Raw genomic sequence first — 15,165 nt, 5'->3', positions numbered from 1 at the left:
CTGTCCTGCAACCCCCGCCCCCTCAGGGAGGCGCCTCAGGGCTGCCCGCCCCTCCGGCCTGGTTTCCTCAGGAAAAGCCCTGGGAGGAAGCAGGGAGGAGGTCGGGAGCTGTGGGGGCCAGAATAACCCAGCCCTCCCTGCATGGCTGCCATGGGGCTGCAGCTGCTGCTCCCAATGCTGCTGCTCTGGCCTCGAGGGACTCAGGGGTCCCAGCTGGACCCCAGTGGGCAGCACGTCTGTGTGGCCAGCAGGTGGGTCTCATGGGAGTCTGACGGGGGTGGCTGAACCGGTGCTAAGGCCTTTGGGGGAAGGAGGGCATAGGAAGAGGTCTTGGCGCTGAAAGGATGGGCTGCTGTGGGCAGCCTGGCAGGCAGTGGCTCGCCAGGGCAGATGGTGGAAGGGCCAGGGAAGGAGTGGGGGGGAGCTGGGGACCCCAGAGCTGTACGGGTCGGTTAGGCCTCCCCAGGAGGCTAAGGCGGCCTCCCCCACCTCAGCCAGAGACAGTGATCCACCCTGCCCGGGGCCACGCCACACCCCGCCACTCCCGCTGACCCCTTTCTGCCCCACAGCCCTTCTGCTGAGCTGCAGTGCTGCGCAGGCTGGAGGCAGAAAGACCAAGAATGCAGCATCCGTGAGTATCCAGGACAGACCCCCAGCCAAGGAGAAGGGAGGATGCAGCCAGCGACAGCCCCTCCTGCCTACCCACCGGGGCCTGCTTCCCTCCCGCCCAGGAGCCAGGCTTTCTCCTGCGATGCCCCCAGCCCTGAAAGGGCACCCGTTGAGGAGGCTTGGCCCGCAGAGCCAGTGAGAGGGCGGGGGTGTCCCCTGGTCCTGCCCATCTTTCCAACCTGGGTGGGTGTCTTTCAGCCATCTGTGAGGGGCCAGACGCCTGCCGGGAAGATGAGGTGTGTGTGAAACCGGGCCTCTGTCGGTGCAAACCTGGGTTCTTTGGGGCCCACTGCAGCTCCCGTGAGTCTCAGGGGCAGGATGAGGTTGCTGGGCAGAGCTGGGCACGGGGGCAGTGGTGTAGGGGCAGGCAAGGCAGGTACCGAGCAGCCTCAGTACAGCGGGGTCAGGACCCCTCCCAGCGTCCGAGGAATCAAGGTCCAGAGACAGGAAGTGACACACTCCTGGGGGATGGCCTGGGGCACTGGGTCTTCACCCACATCCACAAAGCCCTGCCCACCTGAGTGTCTTTCTGTTCCACTTCTCGGAAAACCTGTGACTCTTGTTAACTACAACATGACTGTATTGCTGGTCTTGCCCACATACGCCTTTTACATGGACGGTGGAGGGAAGGAGGCCCTGCTGGGCTGTGTGCCTTCTCTAGCAGAAACAGAGAAGGGGAAGGGGTTGGGTAGCAGGAGAGCCAGAGGGTGGGCACCAGCAATCAAGGGATCACTAGGGGAAGGGCGGCTTCTCCTGCCACCCTGGTGGGCAGCATCCAGGCCTGAGATCAAGAGGGAGTCCTGCTCTCCTCCAGCCCATTAGGGATCGATCTCTGCGGGGAGGAGCCGCATGAAGGCAGCCCCTTCCCCCACCTCTGCCCGGGACTCTGGGCAAGTCCCCTGCCCACTCGGGATCTCTGAGTGTGTTCTGGAGTCGGAGGTGGGAGGCTGAGCCATGGTGAAGGGTTTTCTGTAGGCCAGAGCACAGCAGGAAGTGACTGTTGCCCAGACAGGCTGCCGGATGTTCCAAGGGTCTGTCCCCCGCCCTCGGAGGGTGGGCCCGGCGCCCCTTTTTCTTGTGGAAGGGGATTCAGGGTCAGGATCCGCGCGCGCCCTGAGCCCGCTGACCCCTTGCTTCCCACCCCGCAGGCTGCCCGGGCCAGTACTGGGGCCCCGACTGCCGCGAGAGCTGTCCCTGCCACCCACATGGCCAGTGCGAGCCGGCCACAGGCGCTTGCCGGTGCCAAGCCGACCGCTGGGGCGCCCGCTGCGAGTTCTCGTGCGCCTGCGGCCCCCACGGGCGCTGCGACCCCGCCACCGGCGTGTGCCGCTGCGAGCCGGGCTGGTGGTCGTCCACCTGCCGCCGCCCGTGCCAGTGCAACCCCGCGGCGGCGCGCTGCGAGCAGGCCACGGGCGCCTGCGTGTGCCAGCCGGGCTGGTGGGGCCGTCGCTGCAGCTTCCGCTGCGCCTGCCACGGCTCCCCGTGCGAGCAGGACTCGGGCCGCTGCGCCTGCCGGCCGGGCTGGTGGGGCCCCGACTGCCGGCAGCAGTGCCAGTGCGAGCGCGGCCAATGCAGCCCCGCCTCCGGCCAGTGCACCTGCCCGCCGGGCTTCCGCGGAGCGCTCTGCGAGCTGTCCTGCCCGGCCGGGAGCTACGGGGTGCAGTGCGGACTCAGGTGAGCGGATGGGGCGGGCACAGGTGGGCGGGGCGGAGTGGACAGAGGTGGGCAGGGCTGGGCAGACAGGTGAGTGGGGCGGGGCGGACACAGGTGAGCGGGGCGGGGCGGGCACAGGTGAGCGGGGCGGGCGGGTGAGCGGGGCTGGGCGGACACAGGTGAGTGGGGCGGGGCGGACAGGTGAGGGGGCGGGGCGGACAGGTGAGTGGGGCGGGGTGGACACAGGTGAGCGGGGCGGGGCGGGCACAGGTGAGCGGGGCTGGGCGGACCCAGTGAGTGGGGCGGGGCGGACAGAGGTGGGCGGGGTGGGGCAGACAGGTGAGTGGGGCGGGGCGGACACAGGTGGGCGGGGCGGGGGCGCCGGGAGGAGGGGTCTGGGCTTCGCGTTGCTCCCCTCAAAAAACATAAAAGCAGAGATGTGAAAGGGGAAAGAACGGCTGGGCGCGGTGGCTCACGCCTGTAATCCCAGCACTTTTGGAGGCTGGGGCGGGAGGATCACCTGAGGTCAGGAGTTGGAGATCAGCCTGGCCAACATGGAGAAATCCCGTCTCTGCTAAAAATACAAAAATCAGCCGGGCGTGGTGGCGGGCGCCTGTAGTCCCAGCTACTCGGGAGGCTGAGGCAGGAGAATCGCTGGAACCCGCGAGGCGGAGGTTCCAGTGATCGCCCCACTGCACTCCGGCCTGGGCAACAGAGCGATATTCCGTCTCAAGAAAACAAAACAGAGACTCCATGCTTGGGTCCCCTTCCACGAACACTCCCTTAGTGGAAGCCGTCTTTCTCTTTCCTGGATTTCCCCTCTGGGGTCCCCTTCCACACTCTCTCGTGGAAGCCTGTCTTCCCCTCCTAGACTCCATCTCTCTCTATTCCCTTCCACTCAGTGTGGAAGCTGCTTTCCTCTCCTGGATCCCATCTTTCTGGATTCTGTCACTCAGCCTGAGAGTTAGCTGTTTCTCTCTCTTTCTTCTGTTCGTCTCCCTAAATAAATGACTTTCTTTCTTTCTTTCTTTCTTTTTAAATAAGAAATGCTTAACGAATTTGCGTGTCATCCTTGCACAGGGGCCATACTAATCTCTGTATCATTCTAATTTTAGTATATGTGCTGCCGAAGCGAGCACATAAATGATTTTCTACAAACAAACAAAAAAAGAAAACAATTTATTTTATTTTTATTTTTACGCTTTTATTTTTACTTTTTTATTTTTATTTTTTTGAGACAGAGTCTTGCTCTGTTGCCCAGGCTGGAGTGCAGTGGTGCGATCTCGCCTCACAGCAATCTCTGCCTCCCAGGTTCAAGCAATTCTCCTCCCTCAGCCTCCCTAGTGGCTGGGACTACAGACGCGCCCATCATACAAAGCTAATGTTTGTATTTTTAGTAGAGATGGGGTTTCACCATATAGGTCTCTATCTCCTTACCTCATGATCCACCCGCCTCGGCCTCTCAAAGTGCTAGGATTACAGGCGTGAGCCACCGCACCCAGTCAAAAATTTAAAAAACCCTTTGTTGCCCCAGGTCCAGCCCTGCCTGCTCATTTCATCTGATTACTGCTTCGAAAAAAGTACTAGTCCTGCTCACAAGCCAGATGTAGATAATGAATGGGTCGAGTGACCACAGGTCCTGGGCAAGATCCCTTTAGGACTCAGTGGCTTTCAAACTTTGACCGGCTCCACTCACAGTAAGAAATTTCATCCCTGGATGGGCATGGTGGCTCACGCCTGTAATCCCAGCACTTTGGGAGGCCGAGGTGGGCAGATCACCTGAGGGTTGGGAGTTCGAGACCAGCCTGACCAACACTGAGAAACCCCATCTCTACTAAAAATACAAAAAATTAGCTGGGCATGGTGGCACGCGCCTGAAATCCCAGCTACTCAGGAGGCTGAGGTAGGAGAATCGCTTGAACCCGGGAGGCAGAGGTCGTGGTGAACTGAGATTGTGCTATTGCACTCCAGCCTGGGCAACAAGAGCGAAACTCTGTCTCAAAAAAAAAAAAAAAAAAAAAAATTCATCCCTGGCTGGGTGCAGTGGCTCATCCCCGCACTTTCAGAGGCCGAGGCGGGTGGATCACCTGAGGTCAGGAGTTCAAGACCGGCCTGACCAACAAGGTGAAACCCCATCTCTACTAAAAATACAAAAAAGTAGCCGGGTGTGGTGGCGTGCCTGTAGTCCCAGCTACTTGGGAGGCTGAGGCAGGAAAATCACTTGAACCCAGGAGGCAGAGGTTGCAGTTAGCCGAGATCAGTCCACTGCACTCCAGCCTGGACAACAGAGCGAGAATATGTATGAAAAAAAAAAAGTCATCTGATCCAACATATATAACACGTTTTATTTAATTAAAATAGGATTTATTTATTTATTTTTGAGACAGAGTCTCACTCTGTTGCCCAGGCTGGAGTGCAGTGGCGCCATCTCTGCTCACTGCAGCCTCCACCTCCCAGGCTCAAGCGATTCATCTCAGCCTCCCGAGCAGCTGAAATTACAGGCTCGTGCCACACACCCGGCCAATTTTTGTAGCGACACTTTGTTGCCCAGGCTGGTCTCAAACTTCCGCACTCAAGCAATCCACCTGCCTCAGCTTCCCAAAATTCTGGGATTACAGGCATGAGCCACCATGCCCAGCCCTCAAATAAGGATTTTTTTTTTTTGAGACAGAGTCTCGCTGTGTCACCCAGACTGGAATGCAGTGCTGTGATCTCAGCTCACTGCAACGTCTGCCTCCCAGGTTCAAGAGATTCTCCTGCCTCAGCCTCCTGCGTAGCTGGGACTACAGGCACACGCCATCACACCCAGCTGATTTTTGTATTTTTTTTTTTTTTTGAGACGGAGTTTCGCTCTTGTTACCCAGGCTGGAGTGCAATGGCACGATCTCGGCTCACTGCAACCTCTGCCTCCTGGGTTCAGGCAATTCTCCTGCCTCAGCCTCCTGAGTAGCTGGGATTACAGGCACGTGCCACCATGCCCAGCTAATTTTTTGTATTTTTAGTAGAGACGGGGTTTCACCATGTTGACCAGGATGGTCTCGATCTCTTGACCTCATGATCCACCTGCCTTGGCCTCCCAAAGTGCTGGGATTATAGGCGTGAGCCACCGCGCCCGGACAATTTTTGTATTTTTAGTAGAGATGGGGTGTCACCAAATTGACCAGGCTGGTCTCGAACTCCTGACCTTGTGATCCGCCTGCCTTGGCCTCCCAAAGTGCGGGGATTACAGGCATAAGCCACCGCATCTGGCTTGACATAAGGACTTAACCAGACAACACGTACTTTTGTATAATGTGAAATTATATTAGTGACAACAGTGATCTCCAACCTTTTGGCCCCAGGGACTGGTCTCATGGAAGACAGATTTTCTATTGTTACACTGTGATCTGTAATGAAATCATTATACGACTCACCATAATACAGAATCAGCGGGAGCCCTGAGCTTGTTTTCCTGCACCTAGGCGGTCCCATTGGGGCTGATGAGAGGCAGTGACAGATCATCAGGCATTAGATTCTCATAAAGAGCGTGTAACCTGGATCCCTCCCGTCACAGCTCACAGTAGGACTGGGCTCCTATGAGAATCTAAGGCCACGCACGGCATATCTGCCTGGTGCCAGAGCTCAGGTGGTTGTGCTCCCTGGCCGCTCATCTCTGCAGTGCCGCCAAGCTCCTAACAGCCCACGGACTGTACCAGGGTTTAGAAACCTCTGGGTGAGAAAACTTTATATCTTTTGTGTTTCATATGATGAAGTAGAAGGCACTACCGAGGGCCGGGTGTGGTGGCTCTCGCCTATAATCCCAGCACTTTGGGAGGCCAAGGCAGGTGGATCACCTGAGGTTAGGAGTTTGAGACCAGCCTGGCCAACATGGTGAAACCCTGTCTCTACTAAAAATACAAAATTAGCCGGGCGTGGTGGTGCATGCCTGTAATCCCAGCTACTCAGGAGGCTGAGGCAGGAGAATCACTTGAACCCGGGAGGCAGAGGTTGCAGTGAACCCAGATCATGCCATTTGCACTCCAGCCTGGGCAACAGAGCAAGACTCCGTCTCAAAAAAAAAAAAAAAAAAAACAAAATGAAAAATTAGCCAGGCATGGTGGCATGTGTCTGTAATCCCAGCTGCCTGGGAGGCTAAGGCAGGAGAATCTCTTGAACCTGAGAGATGGAGGTTGCAGTGACCCCAGATGGTGCCACTGCACTCCAGCCTGGGCAACAAAAGTAAACTTGGTCTCAAAAAAGAAGATAATACTGAGTCCCATTGCAGACCTCAGGGCAGCTCAGTGTGGAAGGAAGAGAGGGGAAAGGGCAGGAGGGAAGGCTGGGCAGATGGGCCTTAGGTTGGTGGTGCCTCGGCTGCCCTGGCTGGGCTGTTGGCTCCTGATGACCCTGGGACTCAGGGAAAGGTGGTCACAGAGCAGGTGCTTCGAAGGAGAGGGACGGGGTCCTGTGAGAGCCCTCATTGTCTAGCCTCTTCACTGTACGGCATGGGGAAACTGAGGCCCAAACCTGCCTGAGTGACCCAGGTGGGACCCGAACACTCTCCAGGGCCCCTGAGGCCTGCGTGGCCAGTACAGGAATTGGAGGGGGTGGGTGCTCCTTCCTTCCACCCCCAGTGCTCCCACGAAGCCCCTCTCTTCTCAGCTGTGGCCACTGCAAACATGATGAGCCGTGCTCTCCAGACATGGGGAGCTGTGAGTCCTGCCAGCCGGGCTGGAATGGGACCCAGTGTCAGCAGCCCTGCCCACCTGGCACCTTTGGTGAGAGCTGCGGGCAGCAGTGCCCTCACTGCCGACACGGGGAGGCCTGTCAGCCAGATACTGGCCACTGTCAGCACTGTGACCCGGGCTGGCTGAGGCCCAGGTGAGGACACCATTCTGTTCAGGGTGGGGCACACCTCCCCGCGAGACCCTCACCTCAGCGGCTCTCCTGGGAGCGCCACCCCACCCCGACACACAGGTTCATGCACCCTGAAGCCCCAGGGGCCTCCCTCCTGATGAAGACTGAGGGAGGGCAGTGGGTTCTGGGGGGCTGGGCAGGATCCCGGCCCCCTCCCCTCTGAGGCTTCCTGCCCTCCTCCCGTTCTGGGAATGCACAGTCTGTCACCTGCTGGGTTGGCCCCAAGTTCAAGGCCCTATCTGCACCTGAGCTTCACGCTGAGGAGTGGCCAGACGTGTCCTGAGTCCAGGAGCCTGGGGCGGATGGGTGGGGCCCCATGCTGGGGCCGGGCCTGGTTTGCCGTGCCCCTGAGTCTTCCCTCACCCAGGTGTAATGACCCCTGCCCCACGGGCACCTTTGGGGAAGACTGCGGCTCTACCTGCCCCACCTGTGTTCAGGGGGCATGTGACGCTGTGACAGGGGAATGTGTCTGCAGTGCCGGCTACTGGGGGCCCAGGTGAGCACGGGAGTCCTGGGTCGGGAGGGTACAAGGTCCCAGGTCAGGCCTCCAGGCATGCCCAGAAATCTCCCTGCCGCTCTCCCCGCCTGCCTCCCTTCCCCCAGTCCTCAGCCTGCCTCTCCATGTCACTCCATAGCTGCAACGCATCCTGCCCAGCCGGCTTCTATGGAAACAACTGCTCGGTTCCCTGTGAATGCCCAGAGGGACTCTGCCACCCTGTCTCCGGGTCCTGCCAGCCGGGTAAGGTGGAGGGAGCCTGCAGGGTGCACTAGGCAGGGAAGGCGGGCCCGCCACGCAGGCTCCAGGGCCAGTCCATTGCCGGGGAGTCTTGGCTCACCTCAGAGACATTCCTTTTTTTTTTTTTGAGACAGAGTCTCGCTCTGTTCCCAAGGCTGGAGTACAGTGGCATGATCTTGGCTCACTGCAACCTCTTGCCTCCCGGGTTCAACCAATCATCCTGCCTCAGCCTCCAGAGTAGCTGGGATTATAGGTAGCCACCACGCCCAGCTAATTTTTAGATTTTTAGTAGAGACGGGGTTTCACCACGTTGGCCAGGCTGGTCTCGAACTCCTGACCTCAAGTGATCCTCCCGCCTCGGCCTCCCAAAGTGCTGAGATTACAGACGTGAGCTACTGAGCCCGGCCCGGAGACAATTTTTTTTTGAGGGGGAGTTTTGCTCTTGCTGCCCAGGCTGGAGTGCCATGGCGCAGTCACAGCTCACCGAAACCTCCAGCTCCTGGGTTACAGTGATTCTCCTGCCTCAGCCTCCAGAGCAGCTGGGATTACAGGCACCTGTCACCACGCCTGGCTAATTTTGTATTTTTAGTAGAGACAGGGTTTCTCCATGTTGGTCAGGCTGGTTTCGAACTCCTGACCTGAGGTGATCTGCCTGCCTCGGCCTCCCAAAGTGCTGGGATTGTAGGCGTGAGCCACCGCACTCGGCTGAGACATTCTTTATACCTGATCTCTGTGTGGATGCCCTGAAGATGTGACAGAGCCCCTGCCCCCCGAGAAACCAGCTAGAGCCATGGAATGGGCAGTGGGCGGCTAGACACTGACGTGGAATCAGGGCAAGAATTTGTGGAATGGGCCACAGACCGTGCGGAGGGGACACAGCAGGAGAGAGGCTGTCCGGAGGCAGGGAGAGACCCCCCAGGAGGAAGCTTCTGCGTAGGAGGCAACTCAGAGCGAAGGACAGAACAGGATGCACGGGAGACAGGAAGGGCTGAGACTCCTGTCCCGGCTCCCCCAGGCTCTCGTGGCCACGCTGCCGCCCTCCTCGTGGGCATCCTCGTGCCCCTGCTGCTGCTCTTCCTCGGCCTCACCTGCTGTGCCTGCTGCTGCTGCTGGACCGCCCGCTCAGACCTCAAGGACAGGTGAGCACCAGCCTGTCCCTTCCACACCCAGCTCAGGCCGTGCGGTGAGGGAGCAGGGGGCCTCTGGTTTCCTTGTAGGGGTGAGGAGGGCTAGCCTTGTCACCCACAAGGGCTAGCTCTTCACACTCGGGGCTCCTTTGAGACTCACAGCAGCATGGAGGTTCGGAGCAGCGAGTGTGGGGCCGGGAGGACCATCCTCCTCAATTCCCAGAGGCCATGCAGCCCAAGGTGACCTGGCCAGTCACTAGTGAACAGGAAGCCCCTCCCCAGCGTCCTGGACTCTGTGTCTGGGCCGCTCTTACTCATTCCTGCCCTAGTCCTCTAGCACGTCCTCCCTGCACTTGTGGGGCACTCACAAATGAGCAGACGCAGTTGCCCCGGCCCAGGTCAGAGAGCCCGGGGTGGCGAGAAGCCCCCTGCAGGGACACAAGGACAGGGGCAGAGGCCGTTGGGGAACAGTGAAGGGTGGAGCAGTCTCCACATGTGGGAGTAGAGCAGAGTGGGAACAAGGGAAGGCTTCCTGGAGGAGGTGTTATTTGAAATAAATAGATGGGCCATGCCTGTAATCCCAGCACTTTGGGAGGCCGAGGCAGGCAGATCACCTGAGGTCAGGAGTTCAAGACCAGCCTGGCCAACATGGTGAAACCCCGCCTCTACTAAAAATACAAAATTGGCCAGGCACGGTGGCTCACGCCTGTAATTCCAGCGCTTTGGGAGGCTAAGGTGTGCAGATCACAAGGTCTGGAGATCGAGACCATCCTGGCCAACCTGGTGAAACCCCATCTGTACTAAAATACAAAAAAATAAGCTGGGTCTGGTGGCGCACACCTGTAGTCCCAGCTACTCGGGAGGCTGAGACGGGAATCACTTGAACCTGGGAGGTGGAGGTTGCAGAGAGCCGAGATTGCACCACTGCACTCTACCCTGGCGACAGAGCGAGACTCTGTCTCAAAACAAACAAATAAACAAACCCACAAAATTAGCCAGGTATGGTGGCAGGAGCTGTGGTGGGCACCTGTGGTCCCAGCTACTTGGGAGGCTGAGGCAGCAGAATTGCTTTAATCCGAGTGGTGGAGGTTACAGTGAGCCAAGATCATGCCACTGCACTCCAGCCTGGGCGACAGGAGTGAAACTCCATCTCAAAAAAGAGAGAGAGAGAGACAGGCGAGCTGGGCTCAGCTAGGATGATGAAACAAACAGCCACATCTTGGGGAAGCTCCACCAAATGCGGGGCGGCCTCCTGGTCCCGCGCGAAGCTCTGATAGACAGGATTGTTGTCCCCGTTTTACAGATGCGGAAACTGAGACCCAGGGAGGTGAAGCCTCAGCCAGAGTTGTTACTCCGGGCTGTCTGGCCCTAGCACGACACTTTGTTCTGTGGCAGGCCTGAGTTTTGGGCTCGGTCGTTTGGATTTTATTCTGCCTGTCACACCCTGCCATGGTGACCCGGGTCACCTTGGGTCTTTTTTTTTTTTATTATTATTTTTTGAGACGGAGTTTTGCTCTTGTTACCCAGGCTGGAGTGCAATGGCGCGATCTCAGCTCACCGCAACCTCCGCCTCCTGGGTTCAGGGCAATTCTTCCTGCCTCAGCCTCCTGAGTAGCTGGGATTACAGGCACGCACCACCATGCCCAGCTAATTTTTTGTATTTTTAGTAGAGACGGGGTTTCACCATGTTGACCAGGATGGTCTCGATCTCTTGACCTCGTGATCCACCCGCCTCGGCCTCCCAAAGTGCTGGGATTAGAGGCGTGAGCCACCGCACCCGGCCACCTTGGGTCTTATGTACTGACCACTGTCCCTGCCCTCCTCCCTCAGGCCAGCGAGAGATGGAACCACGGTGTCCAGGATGAAGCTGCAGGTCTGGGGGACGCTGACCAGCCTGTGCTCCTCGCTGCCGTGTGGCTCCCTTGGCGCCCACAAGCTCCCCTGGGTGACGGGTCAGTGGGCTGGGGGCTGGGCTGGGACAGGGCTCCGTGTCAGGCCCTGCAGGCGCCTGACCCGGCCTCTTCACAGTCTCGCACCACGACCCGGACCTCCCCTTCAACCACAGCTTCATTGAGCCGCCCTCCGCCGGCTGGGCCTCCGACGACTCCTTCTCATCCGATTCTGAGTCTGCAGAGGCAGATGAGGCTCCTGCCTACTGTGTGCCACCCCAGGAAGGTAGCCCCCAAGAGCCCACTTACCCTGTGCGCCCTTCCACTGCCACCTCCTCTTCAGTCCTCCAGCAAACGGTTATTTATTTGTTTGTTTTGAGATGGAGTTTCTCTCTTGTTGCCCAGGCTGGAGTGCGATGGCGTGATGTCAGGCTCATGTTTAATTTTTAGTAGAGACGGGGTTTCACCAATAGGTCAGGCTGGTCTTGAACTCCTGACCTCAGGTGACCCGCCCGCCTCGGCCTCCCGAAGTGCTGGGATGACAGGCATGAGCCACGGTGCCTGGCCTGCAAACAGTTAGAAGGGCCCGTTCTCTGCCAGTCCCTGTTCTTGGCTCCGGGGACGCAAGAGAGAACAAGATAGATTCCTGACCCCACCATGCTTCGAGTTGGACAGGCAGTTGTCGGACAAAGATAGGATGGAGTGACATGTGTTTTGATGGGGGACATACAGGTGGGGACTCCGCTAGCCACATTGGGGTGACTGGGGGTCAGTGAAGATGTTTCTGGTATCCTAGTTGAGTCTAGCAGAATCAGTAGGAGTTAGCCAAGGGAAAGTCAGGGAGAGGAGGGAACGGTGTTTCAGGAAGATGGAACAGCATACATGAAGGCCCAGAGGTGACAGGGAGGTGGCTCTGTGACACTGAAAGAATTTTAGCTGGGTGAGAGCATGACGGTATTTCAAAGAGTATAGAAACCAGGTGTGGTGACTCACACCTGTGATCCCAGCACTTTGGGAGGCTGAGGTGGGAGGATCACAGGAGACCAGGAGTTTGATACTAGCCTGGCCAACATAGACCCCATCTCTACAAAAGTGAAAAAAAAAAGAGTGTAAAAAGAAAGTGTCTACCTGAATTGCTCCTTCTGTCTCTCTCTCCACCCTCACCCTCTCCTTGCCCTATTTTGGGGCCTCTGGGAGATGCTGAGCTGTAGGTAGGAGGAACTGGGGTGGCCAGCTTGGCTCCAGCCAAGCTGTTCTGTCTCCTCTGCCAGGGATGGCCCCTGTGGCCCAGGCACAGTCGTCGGAGGCCAGCCTGGCTGGAGGTGCTTTCCCTCCCCCCGAGGATGCCTCCACGCCATTCGCCATCCCGCGCACCTCCAGCCTAGCTCGAGCCAAGCGGCCGTCCGTCTCCTTCGCCGAAGGTACCAAGTTTGCGCCGCAGACTCGCAGAAGCTCAGGGGAGCTCTCCAGCCCGCTCCGAAAGCCCAAGAGGCTCTCCCGGGGGGCACAGGCAGGTCCCGAGGGCCAGGAAGCCGAGGAGTCCACAGGCCCAGAGGAAGCAGAAGCGGGCAAGTCCCTTCCCGAGGCTGCCAGCCCCGGGGATTCAGCCACCAGCCACCGGCGGCCTCCACTGTGTGGCCAGACAGCGGCTGAGCATGTGGAAGCCATCAAGGGCGGTGTCCAGGAGGCCTCAGGCCCTGTGACCACAATCTACGTGCTGGCGGGGACGCCTCAGGGATCTGAAGGCCCCGTCCGGTCTGTCTTGCGCCATTTTGGTGGCTTTCAGAAAGGCCAGGCAGAACCCAAGGTCAAGAGAGCCATCCCTAAGCCTCCACGCCAGGCCCTGAATCGGAAAAAGGGCAGCCCTGGTGTGGCCTCTGTCAGCCAGAGCCCCAGCTCAGCCCCAAATGCCAGGCTCCCAGGGGCCACAGAGTCTCCAGCAGCCGGGCCAGAGGAAGTGGCCCAGGGGCTGGGGGCTGGCATGGAGAGTTCAGGGGGCACCCAGGAGCCAGTCTCTGGGGGTGACTTCCCAGAACAGGATCCCCAGAAGCAGGCTGAAGAGGAAAGGCAGGAGGAACCTGAGTACGAGAATGTCATGCCCATCCCCAGGCTACCACAGCCCTGATGACCTTGAATCTGGGGAGTGGGAAGACTGGAGGGGACAAGAGGGGGCACCAGAACTGCCCGTGGACTAGACTGTGCTGTGTGCTGGAAACAGTCCCAGGGCCAGGACAGACATCCCAGAGCCTCTGCCCTTCCACAGGGAAAAGGCAGGGTTCGAGGCCAGCTGGCTCAGGGCCCTGGCGGTGCTCCCGGAGGGGCCTGGGGAGGCCAGGGGCAGAGACCCTGCGGGAGAGTTGGGGAGGGATGGCTGCAGGGACTTCTCCTCTGCCGTCCTGCACCCGGCCAGCCGCAGAAGGGCTATTCTTTCTTTTATGTGCAAAACATTTTTCTGAACTGGGAAACAACCTAAATGTTTGCTGATAAAAGATTGGCTAAACAAATATTTCTTATGATAAATGACTACACAACCACTAAAATCATGTCGTGCAAGAATACTTAAGCTGGGAGGTATGGGAGAACACCCACGCTATGCGGTTAAGTGTATGACAGGGAAGTTCCGAGTTATTGGATGCAGTACGCTTGCACTGTTTTCTTTCTTTCTTTCTTTTTTTTGAGACAGAGTCTTGCCCTGTTGTCCAGGCTCAAGTGCAGTGATATGATTTCAGCTCACTGTAACCTCTGCCTCCCGGGTTCAAGTGATTCTCCTGAGTCAGACTCCCGAGTAGCTGGGACTACAGGCCTGTGCCACCATGCCCAGCTATTTTTTTTGTATTTTTAGGAGAGAGGCTATTTCACCATATTAGCCAGGATGGTCTTGATCTCCTGACCTCATGATCCGCCCACCTTGGCCTCCCAAAGTGCTTGGATTACAGGCATGAGACACCGAGCCTGGCCACTTTTTTTTTTCTTTTTTGACATGGAGTCTTGCTCTGTCACCCAGGCTGGAGTGCAGTGGTGGGATCTCTGCCCACTGCAACCTCCACCTCCAGGGTTCAAGCGATTCTTGTGCCTCAGCCTCCCGAGTAGCTGGGATTACAGTTGCCCACCACCACTCCTGGCTGTTTATATTTTTAGCAGAGACGGAGTTTCACCATATTGGTCAGCCTGGTCTCAAACTCCTAACCTTAGATGATTCACCTGCCTTGGCCTCCCAAAGTGCTGAGATTACAGGTGAGTCACTGTACACAGCCGTTTTATGAACTTTTTAAAAAGGATGTATGTGCATAAAACAGATTCAAGGGAAAGGCACTAAATGGTATTTTCCTCCAGAAGATGAGATTGTAGGTGATATTTATTTTCCTCTGAAACTTTTGTATAGTTTGCAAATTTTCTACAGTGAAAATTCTTTTATACTTTTGTGACTAGATTGAATTTCATAAAGTATATTAAAAAGCGGTGACCTTTGTTAAAAATTAAAAAAGTACTAACATTACAGACACGTGGAAAGTAAAACGGAGATTTCCCTTCTCCCCAGAGGCATCTGTGAGTGAAGACAGAGGTTGAATCTCCTTTTGCCTGACTGCTTTCTGGTCTTGTTTGAATTCTTTGCTCACAGGGCCGGGCGCGGTGGCTCACGCCTGTAATCCCAGCACTTTGGGAGTCTGGGGCGGGTGGATCACGAGGTCAAGAGATCGAGACCATCCTGGTCAACATGGTGAAACCCCGTCTCTACTAAAGATACAAAAAATTAGCTGGGCATGGTGGTGCGTGCCTGTAATCCCGGCTACTCAGGAGGCTGAGGCAGGAGAATTGCCTGAACCCAGGAGGCGGAGGTTGCGGTGAGCCGAGATCACGCCATTGCACTCCAGCCTGGGTAACAAGAGCCAAACTTCGTCCCCCCAAAAAAAAAAAAAAAAAAGAATTCTTTGCTCACATATTGTATTACCTAGTCAGAAAAGAAAAGAGGCAGTCCCTTTTTTTTGAGACGGAGTCTCACTCTGTTCCCCAGGCTGGAGTGCAGTGGCATGATCTCGGCTCACTGCAACCTCTGCCTCCATGGTTCAAGCGATTCTCCTGCCTCAGCCTCCCGAGTAGCTGGGATTACAGTCGCCCACCACCATGCCCGGGTAATTTTTGTGTTTTTAGTGGAGCTGGGGTTTCACCATGTCAGCCACCTTGGCCTCCCAAAGTA

The 15,165-nt window shown here is 57.3% G+C and overlaps 1 protein-coding gene and 1 non-coding gene across 3 annotated transcripts; one reads left to right on the top strand and one right to left on the bottom strand.

The window, feature by feature from the left end:
- Positions 1-141: 141 nt before the first annotated feature.
- Positions 142-14,554, top strand: SCARF1 (scavenger receptor class F member 1). Of its 2 annotated transcripts, none has more exons than XM_021671314.2 (11): positions 142-251; positions 570-631; positions 868-969; positions 1,818-2,343; positions 6,964-7,182; positions 7,586-7,714; positions 7,854-7,957; positions 8,970-9,093; positions 10,912-11,033; positions 11,110-11,256; positions 12,242-14,554. In XM_021671314.2, exons 1-11 carry the CDS (start codon positions 142-144, stop codon positions 13,093-13,095), a joined length of 2,499 nt encoding a protein of 832 aa, XP_021526989.2. In that variant the 3' UTR covers positions 13,096-14,554. The 2 variants fall into 2 exon arrangements, with proteins under 2 accessions (XP_021526989.2, XP_064234166.1); XM_064378096.1 differs by having other exon boundaries at positions 11,147-11,256; positions 12,242-12,452.
- Positions 3,358-3,461, bottom strand: LOC135275828 (U6 spliceosomal RNA). Its single transcript, XR_010343398.1, has one exon. It is a non-coding gene; the product is annotated as a U6 spliceosomal RNA (small nuclear RNA).
- Positions 14,555-15,165: the final 611 nt, after the last annotated feature.

Source organism: Aotus nancymaae, unplaced genomic scaffold (assembly GCF_030222135.1).
Source record: "Aotus nancymaae isolate 86718 unplaced genomic scaffold, 86718_ANA_hifiasm-v0.15.2.pri h1tg000018l, whole genome shotgun sequence".
Classification (NCBI taxonomy): domain Eukaryota; kingdom Metazoa; phylum Chordata; class Mammalia; order Primates; family Aotidae; genus Aotus; species Aotus nancymaae.
The sequence above is the reverse complement of the archived record's forward strand: the minus strand, read 5'-3'. Positions and strand labels throughout refer to the sequence as shown.